We start from the raw sequence: 13,603 nt of genomic DNA, 5'->3' as shown, positions 1-13,603 counted from the left end.
TTTGTTTGAGCAGAAGTTTAAATGCATATGCATGTAAGTTGGATTTAATATTAAAGTCTTTCATTGTCATGGTTAAAAGGAATTTCCAATTTTTGTTGTTTTTACTGGGATGCTGTAAAATATGTATGAGTAGTCAGTATCTACGTTTCAATCTCGCTTGTGGTGATGAGATATGGGTCTTCACTGCATAAATGAGGTCCTGGAAACAAGCTGGAGATAGCTCAATGACACATCAGTTTTTGGACTAGCAGAATACAGCAGATGAATGGATAAATTGATGGTGTCTTATCTGCACTTGAAAGTTTGGAGAAGTAGAGAAGATTATATTTCGTTCAGAGCAGCATTAAAATGCCAATCAAACCTCAAAAGCTTTTATAGCATTTTAAATATTGCCTAAAACTAGTTAAAAACAAACACTGAAACTCCTATGTAGCATGTTTTTGTGTTGTTTCATATTCAATCTAATGTTTTTGTGTTGTTTCATATTCAATCTAATGTTTTTGTGTTGTTTCATATTCAATCTAATGTTTTTGTGTGGTTTTATATTCAATCTAAGATATTTGATGTTACGTGTGTGTCTGTCTGGTGGGTAAAACCTTCCATAATGCAGCTTTGGCTAAAGCCAGTTCAAACTATTACAGAATGCTTTAGATGGGCACAGGAAAAAAAAATCTCTGCCTTATAGCGATTCAAAAAATTGGCTTTTGAAACTGGAATTATTGGCAGACAAAGATCAATAAAAATATAAAAATGTGAACTCTAAAAAGCTGAGATAGCTCTCTGCAGCCTGTTAGTACCTCACTCACTCACCCTTCAAGGTTTTTGAGACAAAGTACCTTAAATTGCTTCACGTAAAAAAAAAAAAAATCTGTGACAGTAAAAACTTTAAAGCAAAAATCTTAATTTCCTAAAATCTCATATTCACTTTATTTTTTTTAACCAATGACTAAACTCTCAGGCCACATTCACATTGCATCCTGGTTGATTACAAAATATCTTTTAATATATTTGGATCTAGTTGGAACAGTCTCAGCATGAAGTTGTTGTGCAACCGAAGCTGTCAAAATTAGGACTATTTTCAGCAATGGTGAGTGTCATGCCTACTGCTTTGTTTAAATTTCATTCTAATAGCGCCGAGACATTGTCTCACCTCAGTGGCGTGAATGACAGATGGAATGTGACCACGGAGCTTATCTGGTATCAGGACCACATATGAAAGTGTCCTGGGTTTTATTTGGAAAAAATTACATTTTTGCCTGTAAAGTGTCCATAAAAAAAAATCAGATTTGGTGTATGTAAGCTTGCAGAGAGTTACGGGAGCTCGAGTTTTCCTGGAGGTATTGTTACACTGTTTCCTATCTTGTGCTTGCATATTAAAAAAGATTATTTTACGTGGGCCCAATTGTGGAGGAATGAAATGCCAGTCTTATCACAATTATGAAATACGTAAGACGGTCACCAAATGTCTTCTGTGTTTATATGCTGCAAATGGATTGGGATACAGGTTGTAAAACGAAGCTAGGAGTCAAATAATTATTTGGCAAATTAATCAGAAAGTAAGTCACAGCACTTCAATAGATCACTTCAAGCATTTGGCATGCTGACGTAAATTATTCTTCAGCACAAACTACATAACACTGAGTGATGTTAGTATTAATTCCTAATATCAGAAATAGCATTAGTGTGAATATCATCCTTCAGTTGTGATAAAAATTTTGTATATATGTAATATGGCTTGAAATAAATTTGACTTAATAATTTTTCTTTAAGGAAGTCCTGCTCTTTCTGACAGTCTGCCTTTATAAAGTCATCACAACATTGCTTTTCTATTAACCCTTTAACAACCTTTTTGCCACCTTTGGTCTGAGAAGTAGCTCTTTTAATGAGCTCTACATTTGTGTTGTTCCACTAGGTGTGTTGCTAGTTGATGCTGGCTAGTCTGAAGGAGTGGAGCGGAGGCATTGCGAGGGAGGGCTGCTCTTTAAATCAAAAGCTCAGAAGCTTGGAAACTGTAGCTCTGAGGAGGAGCTTTGTCCTTGAAGCCGGTGCTTAGACTCCCCAAGCGTTTCACAAAGCTGAATGGTTGCCATGGGAGATTAAAAGATTTCTCAAACATGCCTGAAATAATAACATGACGTAGAGCTAAAAAAAGTCAATTTTACATAATACCACTCCTTTAAAACTGTATATTTGTCTATTCCTTGCAATGGAAGGCAATATAACATATTGTTGTCAAGTCAAGCATCAGATGTATTTTGTGGCTCCTCTTTAGGTAGTGTCCGTAAAGTCCATGCACCATTAAGAGAAAAGCTTCAGTTTTGGTTAACATGTTGATCAAATTACTGATATTTTCCAATGTAAATTACTCCTGTAATCCTTCTCCTCCCTCATCACTCCCTATTTTGCCTCAAGTTAAGTCTTCTCTATTTCTCTGTCTATTCTTTTTCCTGGCAAAGCTCACGGTGGTGTTACCATCGGTCTGAGCTGTGCGCGTGTGTAAGCGAGTGCGTGTGTATAAGTCAGGAGGTCTAGGCTGAGCTGGAAACGGGGCGTCGATGGAGAATCAAACACGGATGAGGACAAAGTCGAGAAATAAAAGAAAGGATTGATTGAAATTTGCCAGGAGGTAACAGAAGGATGGCGTGTTTATGTTGCAGCGGGACAAGTCCCAGCTGGGTGATCTAAACCTAACCCTTCCAGCGACCTTGTCAATTGTAATAGCGGGCCGGCTGAAAAAGGAGGCCCACAATGACACACAGCTGCTTTTGGAGGAATGTGCTGCACACGTGCACATGCTTATGAACTATATGTGTCAGAGACGGATGTCAGACGGATTTCTCTGACTTAGCCACATCAAAAAAAATCCCCAACACATACGTATTGTGTGCTGCATACGTCCTTGTGTGCACTAAAAGCATCTTCTTGCCAGCGGTCAGTGGCTCCTTACCAGTGGTTACCGGCTTCGGCGCTGAAATTGAACACCTACATTATTTAGTCCACTTCACACAGTAAATCTGTATGTTTGCAGACGTGTTTATGCGTGAGCCTGGAGAACACTTGAGGCCGGACTCCTCAGTTTATCCGTGTGTATGCTTCCCCCGGGGGAATGTGTGTATGGCTGACACGCGATTGGAAGCTTCAGAGTTTTAGTTGTATGTTTATCTTTTCTGTTTTTTTTCCCCCCAGTGTATATGTGTATGCACACACACTTTGTTAAAGCTTGGTTTAGCAGCTTGGTTAAAATCCTGATGAGCACCATGTGTGCTTGGTTTTCTTTATGTTTCTGCCCCAAAGCCGGTTAGGTGATGCCATGTCATTTTCCACTTTAGAATAATAGCATTGTTAGCTTTTTCCCCTCTTTTAGTTTTGTCTTCCACTTGGTCCATAGAGCACCAAAACAATTAGACATAATAAAAATGACATAAAAGCTTAATGCTATGTTTATCTGGTTTGTTCTAAGAAAACAGTAATTTGTCCCTACTCGCCTTTCTTTAGCTCTGCAAACAGGATACTAACTGTAATCCATAGGGCTATTGTTGACAGTAAAACACTTTGGTTTGGTCTCTGTTTTCCCCTTTGCCTCTTTAATCTTTATTTTCTTTTATATCAACAAGACATGGCTTGTTGGACTTCATTAGAATTTATTCTTGCACAAAGCCAGTGGTTGAGGGAAACAAGACACCTCAGGAAATGCTTCTTGTTTCCATTTTTGCATAACTTTTCCTTTTATTATTTCACTTCCAGGATTATTTAACACAACAAAACTACACCCACAGTTACCGTGATGATCTAGCTCCTTACTCCTCCTGAATTGTCTATCGTTGGTACATCAGCTGTACTTTGTTCTCTCTCCTCAGATCTGGGTTGTTGCTTTCCTTGAAGCCAATATTCTCGCTAATTCATAAATGGTGATGAAATCTGGAACAAGGAGAACTTTTCTGCTGACCGAGATCTGTAGTGAAAATAAGTCTGCTCGCTATTTTCCTTTCTGTGTTGTCAATTAGCAGCCACCTGTCATTTTGACATACCCATTGTGTTGATTTTGTCAGCAGTTATTTTGTTTATTACAAATAAAACAGTTCATTTAATTTAAATATCAGATCATCGTCCATTTGTGTTTTAAACAGCCGGGACTCAGTAGGCTCTTTTTCAGTTCGAAGAGTGAGTTTCAGAATGACCTAACATCTTATTGTGATTCATTTATGCCTTGTGCTTTTAAGACTTTTGGATAGTTGGACTTTAAAATAGAAAAGCAATTGTCCATTTAACACTTAATGTCTTGTTTGGTGATCCCTGTATTGTTTGACGTTCCTGTGTTTTCTCTGCCACTGCGTGATGGTTTGCTATGAACGCTTTATGTTTTCAAAGAAGCTGTCCATCATGACCAACAGTACAATATAGCAATATAAACCAAGTTTTACGACCTTTAAAAACGTGTCATTGTTTCTCCTGACTTTGACCATCCCATCGCGTGTATGTCTAAAGAATGAGGATGTGCTGATTCATTCTCTCTCCCTTTCTCTCTCTCTCTCTGTACTTTCCCAGGTAGGGCAGTTCAGTCAATTTCTCCATGAATGTACGTCACAATGATGATGACAGACCAGATTCCACTGGACTTGGCTCCGCCCCCCCTCCTGAACGGAGAGCTCCCGCTCATGCCTCACATGGTTAACGGTGACGCAGCGCAGCAGGTATATATGCTTTTTCACACTCGCACACATCTGTCAGCCGGACGCTTAGAGTTCAACCCCCCCGAATACTTCCACCTTATTCTTTCATCATTTCCTATGTTGTGGTTGATGCATCCAGCAGGCTCTTCCCTTTGTTGTCATTTCATCACAAGTCTCGTGTGTCATTTGAAAAGCTGCCAAGACCTTGCTATCAATGAAGTAGACATTAGCTGGAGCAAAAAGGAGCACCGAGACAGATAAGGACAAGTCAAGTCATTTTCACAAAGGATCACTGCAGATCTTCGGTATTCAGAGTGACGTACCGGCATTGCTGGAAAAAGTAATAAAAACTCCTAGAAGCACGGCCGAACAAATTTCCATCCCTACATGCCACATGCTCGCAAAGCGTTGACTTGAAATAATTTGGAAAGGGAGTTAAGTGAATTCCCCCAAACATGCTGCAAAGCCAGCTGGGCCTCTTCGAAAGCGCAGCACCTGAATCGACATCTGCTCAGACGAAGGGAAGCGATCGCTCTGATTAAATTCAGCGCAGTTCAGTGGAACTTTAAATATTTGGTCAGAAACGTTTTCACAACTGAGTTTTTGGTAGAACAGGGATGTGAAAGCTTTTGCATCACCGTAGCCCTGCTCCCTCACAGCCCAGAGGAAGTATGTTGGGAGTGTTTTGGCTGCGACACGATACAGTTATGCAGGGGGTTTTGGCCGTAGTACACAGCAGTTAGGCAGCTCTTTTTATCACAACACCCTGCAGTTTAAACTTGGTTCCCAGTGTGGAATCAGGGATCTAGACCGATGATTATACAGATTTGACTCAGCATTTATGTCCACATGTGTGAATTTGTTTGTTTCTCTGTCTGTCGTACTTTGTGTGTTTGTGTCTCATACCCTTTTAGCTTTTGTGTGGGCACAGCAGCGTCTGTGTTGAGTCTGAATACATGCTTAAGTGCTTGTCTGTCAGTTTTCTCAGTATTTGTGTTTACTAGCCTGCATTTTTCAAGCTGCAGCTGCTGGTACTTTTTCTACACTGAAGCTAAGAGAGGGTAAGTATCGGGTACAACCAAGATCAAAGACAACCAACTGTAAGGTTTTCTACCTCTTTTTTAACCTAAAGAGTTCAGTGTAGGGGGTTGGGTTTGGTGAAAGGTTTTGCAAACCTTTACTTTTTTGAAGCTAAAAGCAGAAAACAGCTGCTTCTGAATGGCTTCCAGAAGGTTTATGTGTAGCATTCCTTCAATCACCAACCATTCATTTTCTATTTTAGGAGCAGAGGTGACATCACACTGTGTGAGAGAGAACTTGCTACAGACCAGGTTATCGATAAAATGTTTGAAAAAATGGGTTGCTTAGCATTGTAAAATAGTCGCTAGCATCTGATATTAATGAATAGCACTATGCATAGTGCAGTTACCATTAAAAGTAGTAAATAGTAAATCGATCAATCAAATGTGAGCTGGAAAAGGTCAAATGTTTGGCGTTCCAACTCTTCCAACACTGATCAGGCTAGCCAATCAGAAAGTCTCAGATTTCGTGTCACTGACCAACTTACCACTGCGTCAGACTGAGTTATTTTTATATTTGAATAAAAAGTACTGAAAAAAAAGCCCAGCAGATTCTTTTTTCTCTCAATAGCAGCATCCACACAGAAGAGTGTAGCAGTGACGTAGACATTTTTATTTATGCTGTGTTCACTGATCAGACTGTGTTTCAGCTGTGCAGTTCCAGGTCTGGACCGTTCCAGGTCTGGGCCGATCAGGCTGAATATTGTCTGATTCAAATCACCAGGTGATTTCTCTGTGCATCTTCAATTAAAGGCTGGGTTGTATAATCTCCTTTTGTGCTTCATGAATGTTAAAACCGCAAAATTCTAGTTCTGGGTCAAATGGCCTGAATCTGCAAATTTAAAGTGTCTCTTATTGGTATTTCTTCTTGTCAGTGACTTGAAAGACGTAGTCAAGGGGAACAATTTTCTCTGTCTAATATCAATCACAAAACAGTTACAAATCACCTAAATATGTAGATTTTGTCGCATTTCTTTTCAGATTTTGTGAATTCTACCTTCACTCCTGCTCATGTGCAACACAAGCTGACTGGTTAAATCCAGCAGCTATAGACATCTATGGGGATAACAGTAGGTTCAAATGTAATGAGACACGTACCCATTAAAGTGAAGCATCATGGGTATACCTAACAGTCCGGTTTCTTTGACGCAGTTCTGTTTATTTAAGCTGCCACTCCTCTCACTCCCACCAACATGGTCCCATGTAGAGGTTTTCTCCATCCGTATGTGCCGTGCACTATGCTGCCGTTCCCATAGCAACAGCAGCCGCTGCAGTAGACAGAGCAGGAAGTGTGCATCTGTCTGTGTGTGTGACGGGAAGGGAGCATGAGATGGGAGAAGAAGCAGAGGCTACAGGAGGAACGCGCGATACAACGCTTGTTGAAAGGCGCACCTGTGGAGTGTAGACGGCACCGTGCTTGTGCGTGCATGCATGCATGTCCCTGAATACGTGTGTGTGCGTGCCTGGTGCGTATGCAATGGAGGGTCACCTGTTTCATGTCTACAGCCACGTGTACAGTTTCAACAACCTGAACGCAGAGAACATGACGGTAAGGTGTTTGCCTGCTCCCTTCGGACTTGATCAGAAGCTTAATTGTTTACTTTGCTTTCATTTGTGCCCGCGCTCACCTGTCTCTCTGTTAGACTAGAATGTCCCCTGTTGTATTTGTACTGGATCTTCTCTGAGAACAGGTTTTTACAGAAACCTGTTCTAAGATCGAGGTGTGGGTCTCAAAGTAGCTGTTTCTCATTTACATGTGTAAATGATGCTCTATGATCCTAGATTTGTTGTGCCAAATCACCTCTGGAAATTACGTAACGGATGTTTTGTATATAAACTTTCTCCCTTTTTACTGTCTGCATTTGTGCCTTCTTACAATGTTTTCCTCTTTCTTTTGTCTTCGTGTTTTGACACAGGTGATTCTGGTGCAGGTGAACCCAGGGGAGACGTTTACCATCCGGGCGGAGGACGGCTCGCTGCAATGCATTCAGGGTCAGTCTCCACTTATCACGTCACATTATCATATTACAGCGAGGCCTGGCCATCACTCCTATGATGTTTTTATTAGTTTAATTGTAGGCTGGCTGAACCGAGACTTTTAAACTGGAAACGCATCAAACCAACAAGCGTGTTATAGGCACACAAAACTGTTATAACACACAAAGTGATGTGTGAAGAGTTTCTTTTGGGAATAAGGATAAATAATACAACATTTAGCAGTTTGCGGAGACTTACGTGTTGGAAATCAATCACGTAATACAAATGATCACATAAGTATGTTAATATTTGAACTAAGAGATCCAATCAAAATTCTTTGTCCATGTTAATCAAAGAGTTATTCAAGACTCGTCTATTCACCAATATTATGCCTCTCTTCACCATGGGAGGTGGTCATAAACACAGAACCACACCGAGATGTAAGGGAAAGTAAAGACTGGAGATTGATTGGGACATTGTGATGTGACGCAAAGCGAAAACGATTGGCAACAGAAGAATTTCGCAGATTCTTCATCACAACTAATACTACGGTTTTGCAAACTGTGCTTGCAAATATAGGCATTTGCGTGAGAAAAAACTTATTATGCATGGCAACTCTTGTATAACTGCAAGAGTTGCCGTGCGCATGACTGATAAAATCACAGATGATATGGACAGAAAGATGAGTTTTCTTATTCAAACAAACGTTGGTCAGGACTCCCTGCTGATGCCTGGTGTCTTCCCTACAAGAATGTGAAGGAAATAGAAGCTGTGAAATCTTATGTCTGGAAAGTCTGAATTTAAAGGTATTTATTCTGCCATAAAACATGCAAAATCTCCTGAATATTCCTTGATTACAGTCTTTTGGATGATTTGTGTAGTAAAGTAAGTACATAATAGTGTAAATGTAAGGCAGTGGTTAGTAGTTATGTACGTTTGCCCTGATGACAGATGTGGTAAAACCGATCTGCCATAGGTCTACTCTGACTTCTTCAGATATGAGTAAATGAAAAAGACTGGAGATGGAAGCCACATTAAAAAGCTCCTAAAGATGTAAGGAGGTGGCAGTAACACGGGATTTCCCCCTGGCCTCCTCTGAAATTGTCTCACTTTGAGGATGTCAGACAGCAGCTTTGAAAGGGCGCTTTTGTTTTCTTCGTGATCTCCCCTCCCCTCTCTTCTGCCGATCCCCGTCTTCCTCCGTCAGTCTTTCTTTGGCCTCAGAATTGAGAGAAAGCAGTTTTGGCCCAGACACAGCCTGCCGCCCCTCTTGTAAAACCCTCACCACCACAGCACGCCGTGTTGTAGCAAACAAGAGCCTGCCTCTTCTCCTTTAACCGCCATGTAATTTAATTTTCCTGAAATCAGAGGGATCGCCTCGGGCAAACCTACGGGCAGAGTTAATGGCAGATAGACACGCCGCATGGTGGGATGGATGGATGCAAGGATGGTGCGGACACAAGAGGCACGTAGAATGAAAGATTTGGTGACTTGTGAAACGATAATTAAAGAACAGATGACAGAAGAATTTTGTGAATATAATAAACAGCAGAGAGGAAAACCAGATCCTGCTTTGCAGAAGGACACTGTATTGATGCAGCTAAGGTCTCGAGGATGTTTATTTGTCTGGTTGCATGTGTGCACTTCCCCATAAAAAAGTTATTCTGTCTGTGTGTGCTTTTTTTTTTTGGTGGGAGGTCTCCGGCTTGGCCTCTTATTAATGTGAATGTTACTAACATTGAAGGAGCACACACACACACGCATGCAGACAGAAGAACAAACTCCAGTTCTTTTCCTCTAACCTTCTCTGGAGGAGGTCAGCGGGTTTTATGAGAGGTGGAGTGTGGCGGTGGGTTTTGAAGACGGGGACTGAGTCCCCTCTTCAGACCGACGCCGTGTGATTACCAAGACCTCAGAGCTCAGTGTTTGCCCTCGCTTGTGTACTTGTGTGTTTGCTCTTCAGCTCGCTACGTGTGTATGCCTGCGTGTGTGTGATTTTGCTGAGGGAGGTTGCTGAGACCTGAGGGCACAAGAGAGGACCAGATTCAAGATAAAACAACCTCTGTGTAGCTGTTGCTCTGCGGTGCAAACATGCACACAAACACGGATGCTCTCTGCCAAGACTGACCCTATCTGGAGAGGTCAGGGCCAGATGGCTTTTTTTTTTTTTCACATGGATCCTTGTGTTTCATAACACCGTCACCTCATTTCACTTGATGTTTTACTTGTTCTGCCTCTGCTCCAGTTGATTATTACCCGATCTGGCATTAGCCTCTGTTTTCCTCTCATTCATACTCTCTGGGAAGTACTGGGTCAAAAACAATCCAGTTTGGGTTATGTTGATAATCCACATCTGAGTCAAATATGAATGATTCAGTCTTTGATTGATTTGTTTTATGGATTTGACCTTCTGTACTGACTCTCAACCAGCAATCCAATAAATGAAAAAGAGACTTATGTCTAACGTCTAGGAACAAAAATTTACATTTTTGTGTTGAATTGAGTTATTTTAACTGACAAACAAAGCAATTTGGATAATAAATCTCATACTATACCCAAATTCATAATATACACGTATCAGCTACACTATTAGATATTGCATATTTGTCTAAGTCATTGGCCTTAAACCCAGCAGTTTCTAGTTAACTGTCAAGTGCTATGGAACAGTTTCGAAACTGGACGTATACAATCAAATCATTCCACATTTTATTGGATCATTTTAGTCACATGCTTCAGTTTTCTTCCTTCCCTCCCAGTAGTTTTGTTGCGTTGCTCTTTTAATGCTCGCTTCTTCTTTGGCTGCAGCGTTGTGTGTGTCAGCGATCGAGTCGAAGCGAGTCTCTTCCTGTGCCCGTCTGCTAATTAGCATGTTCAGTGTGAATATGTGAGTGTCTGTCTGAAACAGACTGACCTATCGATGTTCCGAGGGGTCAGCGTCAACAAACCATCACAGTCTTTTCTCCTGACACACGCTTTTCTCACACACACACACACAACATGCTTCCACACACTCCCCAGTCTCTAATCATCCTTGCCACCTCTCCATCTCTTCCCGCCCCGCCGCCCTTCTCCCACTCTGTCCCTTCCTCCCCCCACACGCCCTCACTAAGACCATAAGACCATTCCCCTGAGCTTTCCCACACTCACATCAAAGGAGAAGACTCTGGAGGGTGTGTTAGAGCACCCTGCTCTGGAATTTCAGTGTGTTGCCATGCACTTGCTTGCGTGCGTGTGTGTGTGTGTGTGTCTGTCTGTGTGTGTTTTACAAGGGCGAGTTAGTTGACTGGGCTGTTTGGTTTTTGTTGAACTTTTTATGAGGGACGATGAGTCCGGGGGAGCTGAGACACAGAAAGAGGATACACCACCATGGAGGATGTGACATCACAGTGCCTACATGGCAGCAGATCAATATTGTTTGTTCTTTATTCTATTGCATCTAATAATTTTGGATGTAGGTTGAATATTAGCAGTATTCTTAGGTATCATACCTCAAACATATAAATTAAGCCGTAAAAGACCATGTCCCACCTGCTCCCTGCTGGACGTTTCCCGACTTTGGACAACTTTTTTCAGACAAGTCATGGCTGTGCGTAACCTCTGTGGTGTGTGGTCACCACTGACTCTGCATACATGTCATTCTGCATGTGTTATTTGGATAAAGCAGCTGGGGAATCAAGGTCTGGTTTGTGTTTTACCAGCAGACGTGTGCAGCTGGCTCATAGACTCTCTCTGTGTCTTCACCGATACTCATTTCCTGTCAGTGTTCTGCTGCACCGTGATTGGCTTGTTATTTAATGTATTAAAAGTGACATAGTGCTTTCATTAAGCTGTTCCAATAACAATCGCTGCATAGAGCCGTGACGACCAGACTTCTGTCCATCATTCATTAAGTGGGAACTAATTGTGACTTGTAAAGGCATTGCTGTTTCTGATAAAGATATTTAATTTGTCTTTATTCTTACCTGCTTATTTGCAGTCATATTGTGAATGAGAAATGCTCAAATAGTTCAAATGTGGGCCCTTGTAGTTGCTCCCTGTTAAAAATGGAAACACCTCACGTTGTTTGAACACAACAATTATTTTTTTCAGTTTAAAGCTATTAACTTTAGTATAGAATAGATTTCTTTGAAACAATATGAAATATGATGTCATTTTTTTTGGTATATGATTCTCACGCTATGGTAACCTGGAGTAAAACTACTGTAGATTCACTGTATAACACATAAAAATAACACAAAACATAATAAAATCGCTTTGACTTAAACCTCCTGTTATGTTGCAGATCAAATTGACCCGTTTTCATGTTTACTTTTTTTTTTAATAGTTGGAAGTATTTTTTTGCATGAAACTTTTTCTATTTGTCTTAATAGATGCACTCTACATATAAATTGAAAATGGATTCATTTTACACATTTGCAGCCCTACTGCGTCCTGCAGTAGAGTAATGCAACGATATTGGCGGCGGAACAAAAAGAATTATACTTTTTTTGTGAAATGGAAAAGTAACAACTGTTGTCCATCTTATGAATGCTTTGTACCGCCTACAAACTATTGTAAAATTTGGAAATTTTTATTTTGTGCTAATTAGTTTTAGCATTTTCTTAAAGGTAACATTACAAACTAGAAAGGAAATGTATTTGAAATCTTTGCATTTATATGTTTGAACAAAATCTTTTGGTATTGGGGGGGAAAAAGAGTGTCCTTGGGATCTTGATGTAAGGAAGAAACAATGTGAAATAATGTGATGATTTTTATTTTTTTAGTTAGTTTCTTCTGGCCTTGCTTTCATTCCTGCTGGTTTGTGTTATCCCCTCTGCCTTTGTTAGATGGACGCAGCTGATATAGCTTTTCCTGGGTTCACTGCATCACTACAGAAGCTTCCTGAGGTTTTCTTTTTGCCCAGCCTCCAGCCAAAGTGTGCACTTCTACACTCAGGACTCTTTGATGTAAATGGAAATAGCTGCTTGAGAGAGATGTGGTGGAAAGTCCTGCAGCCTGTGTTTACCTCGAGCCAGATGGCTCTAAACAAGCTGGGGGAGAAGACGCAAATACATTTTTTCTCCGAAGGGCTTAATTTAGTGTTCTGTTCTGGACGGTCCCCTTGCAGCTTGTAACCAGAAGGGGTTATTTTAGGTTTCAAACCTGCCTCTGATCCAAATCCCTCCCATGTGGGGGAGCCTGACAGGTTTAATGAAAACTGTAGCTCTCTTGTCCTGTCAGCTGAAAGTCATAATATGTTTATCAAAAGTAACTATTTCAGTCAAATTTTGAAAATCTATATAAGTGTGCTTTGTTTAAAAAAAAAAAAAAGCTCCTTCTCGTCATTTGTTGGCTCGTCTATATGCGTGTAGACGTGTGGTTAGAAATGTCAATGGGTGTGATGGTATTATTGTTGCACATACGCCTTGCTCCAGATATTATGAATCTTAAAACCGATTTCCTGTAATTGTAGGTGCTTGAAATAGTAATTGTCTGTGACTTTGTAGTATCTGAATGCACTTTATGACTCTTGAAAATCAAGCCTGTTTCAAGATGTATTATGACACACCAATGAAAATAAGTTAAAGAAATCTCCCATTAAACATAAGAAGATTAAATGAATTGGAAAATTAGTAAAACTCAAAATGCAAAATTTCCTTTGGCTTTGGCAATGTGGGGGGAAAAAAAAGCAGAGGTTTACCATCTCAGTAGGTCTTACTTCATCCTGTAGAGAAAGTTCAGTGAAGTCAGATCAGGTCATTGTGGCTAAAGTAATGTGGTTAAAAGTGGCTGTCAGAAATAACAATGTTTTTTTTTCAATTTCTTCTCCTACTTAAAACAAAAATATATATATATATAAAAATGTCAGTATTTGATAAAAACTAACTGTCTTCTGAC

At 40.4% G+C, this 13,603-nt stretch overlaps 1 protein-coding gene across 4 annotated transcripts in view; it reads left to right on the top strand.

Moving 5' to 3' along the window:
• fndc3ba (fibronectin type III domain containing 3Ba) overlaps positions 1–13,603 on the top strand; it is a 104,176-nt gene that overhangs the window by 24,658 nt on the left and 65,915 nt on the right. For all 4 annotated transcript variants that reach the window (XM_055038116.1, XM_055038113.1, XM_055038115.1 and 1 more), the window contains exons 2-3: positions 4,546–4,691; positions 7,666–7,741. In XM_055038116.1, the coding sequence (XP_054894091.1) occupies positions 4,575–4,691; positions 7,666–7,741 (193 nt within the window). In that variant the 5' untranslated portion in view covers positions 4,546–4,574. The remainder of the gene's footprint in view (positions 1–4,545; positions 4,692–7,665; positions 7,742–13,603) is intronic.

This window comes from Poeciliopsis prolifica, unplaced genomic scaffold (genome assembly GCF_027474105.1).
Source record: "Poeciliopsis prolifica strain line A6 unplaced genomic scaffold, Auburn_PproV2 SCAFFOLD013, whole genome shotgun sequence".
NCBI classification, from domain to species: domain Eukaryota; kingdom Metazoa; phylum Chordata; class Actinopteri; order Cyprinodontiformes; family Poeciliidae; genus Poeciliopsis; species Poeciliopsis prolifica.
Note: the sequence above shows the minus strand (reverse complement) of the source record. Positions and strands in the feature narration are given on the sequence as shown.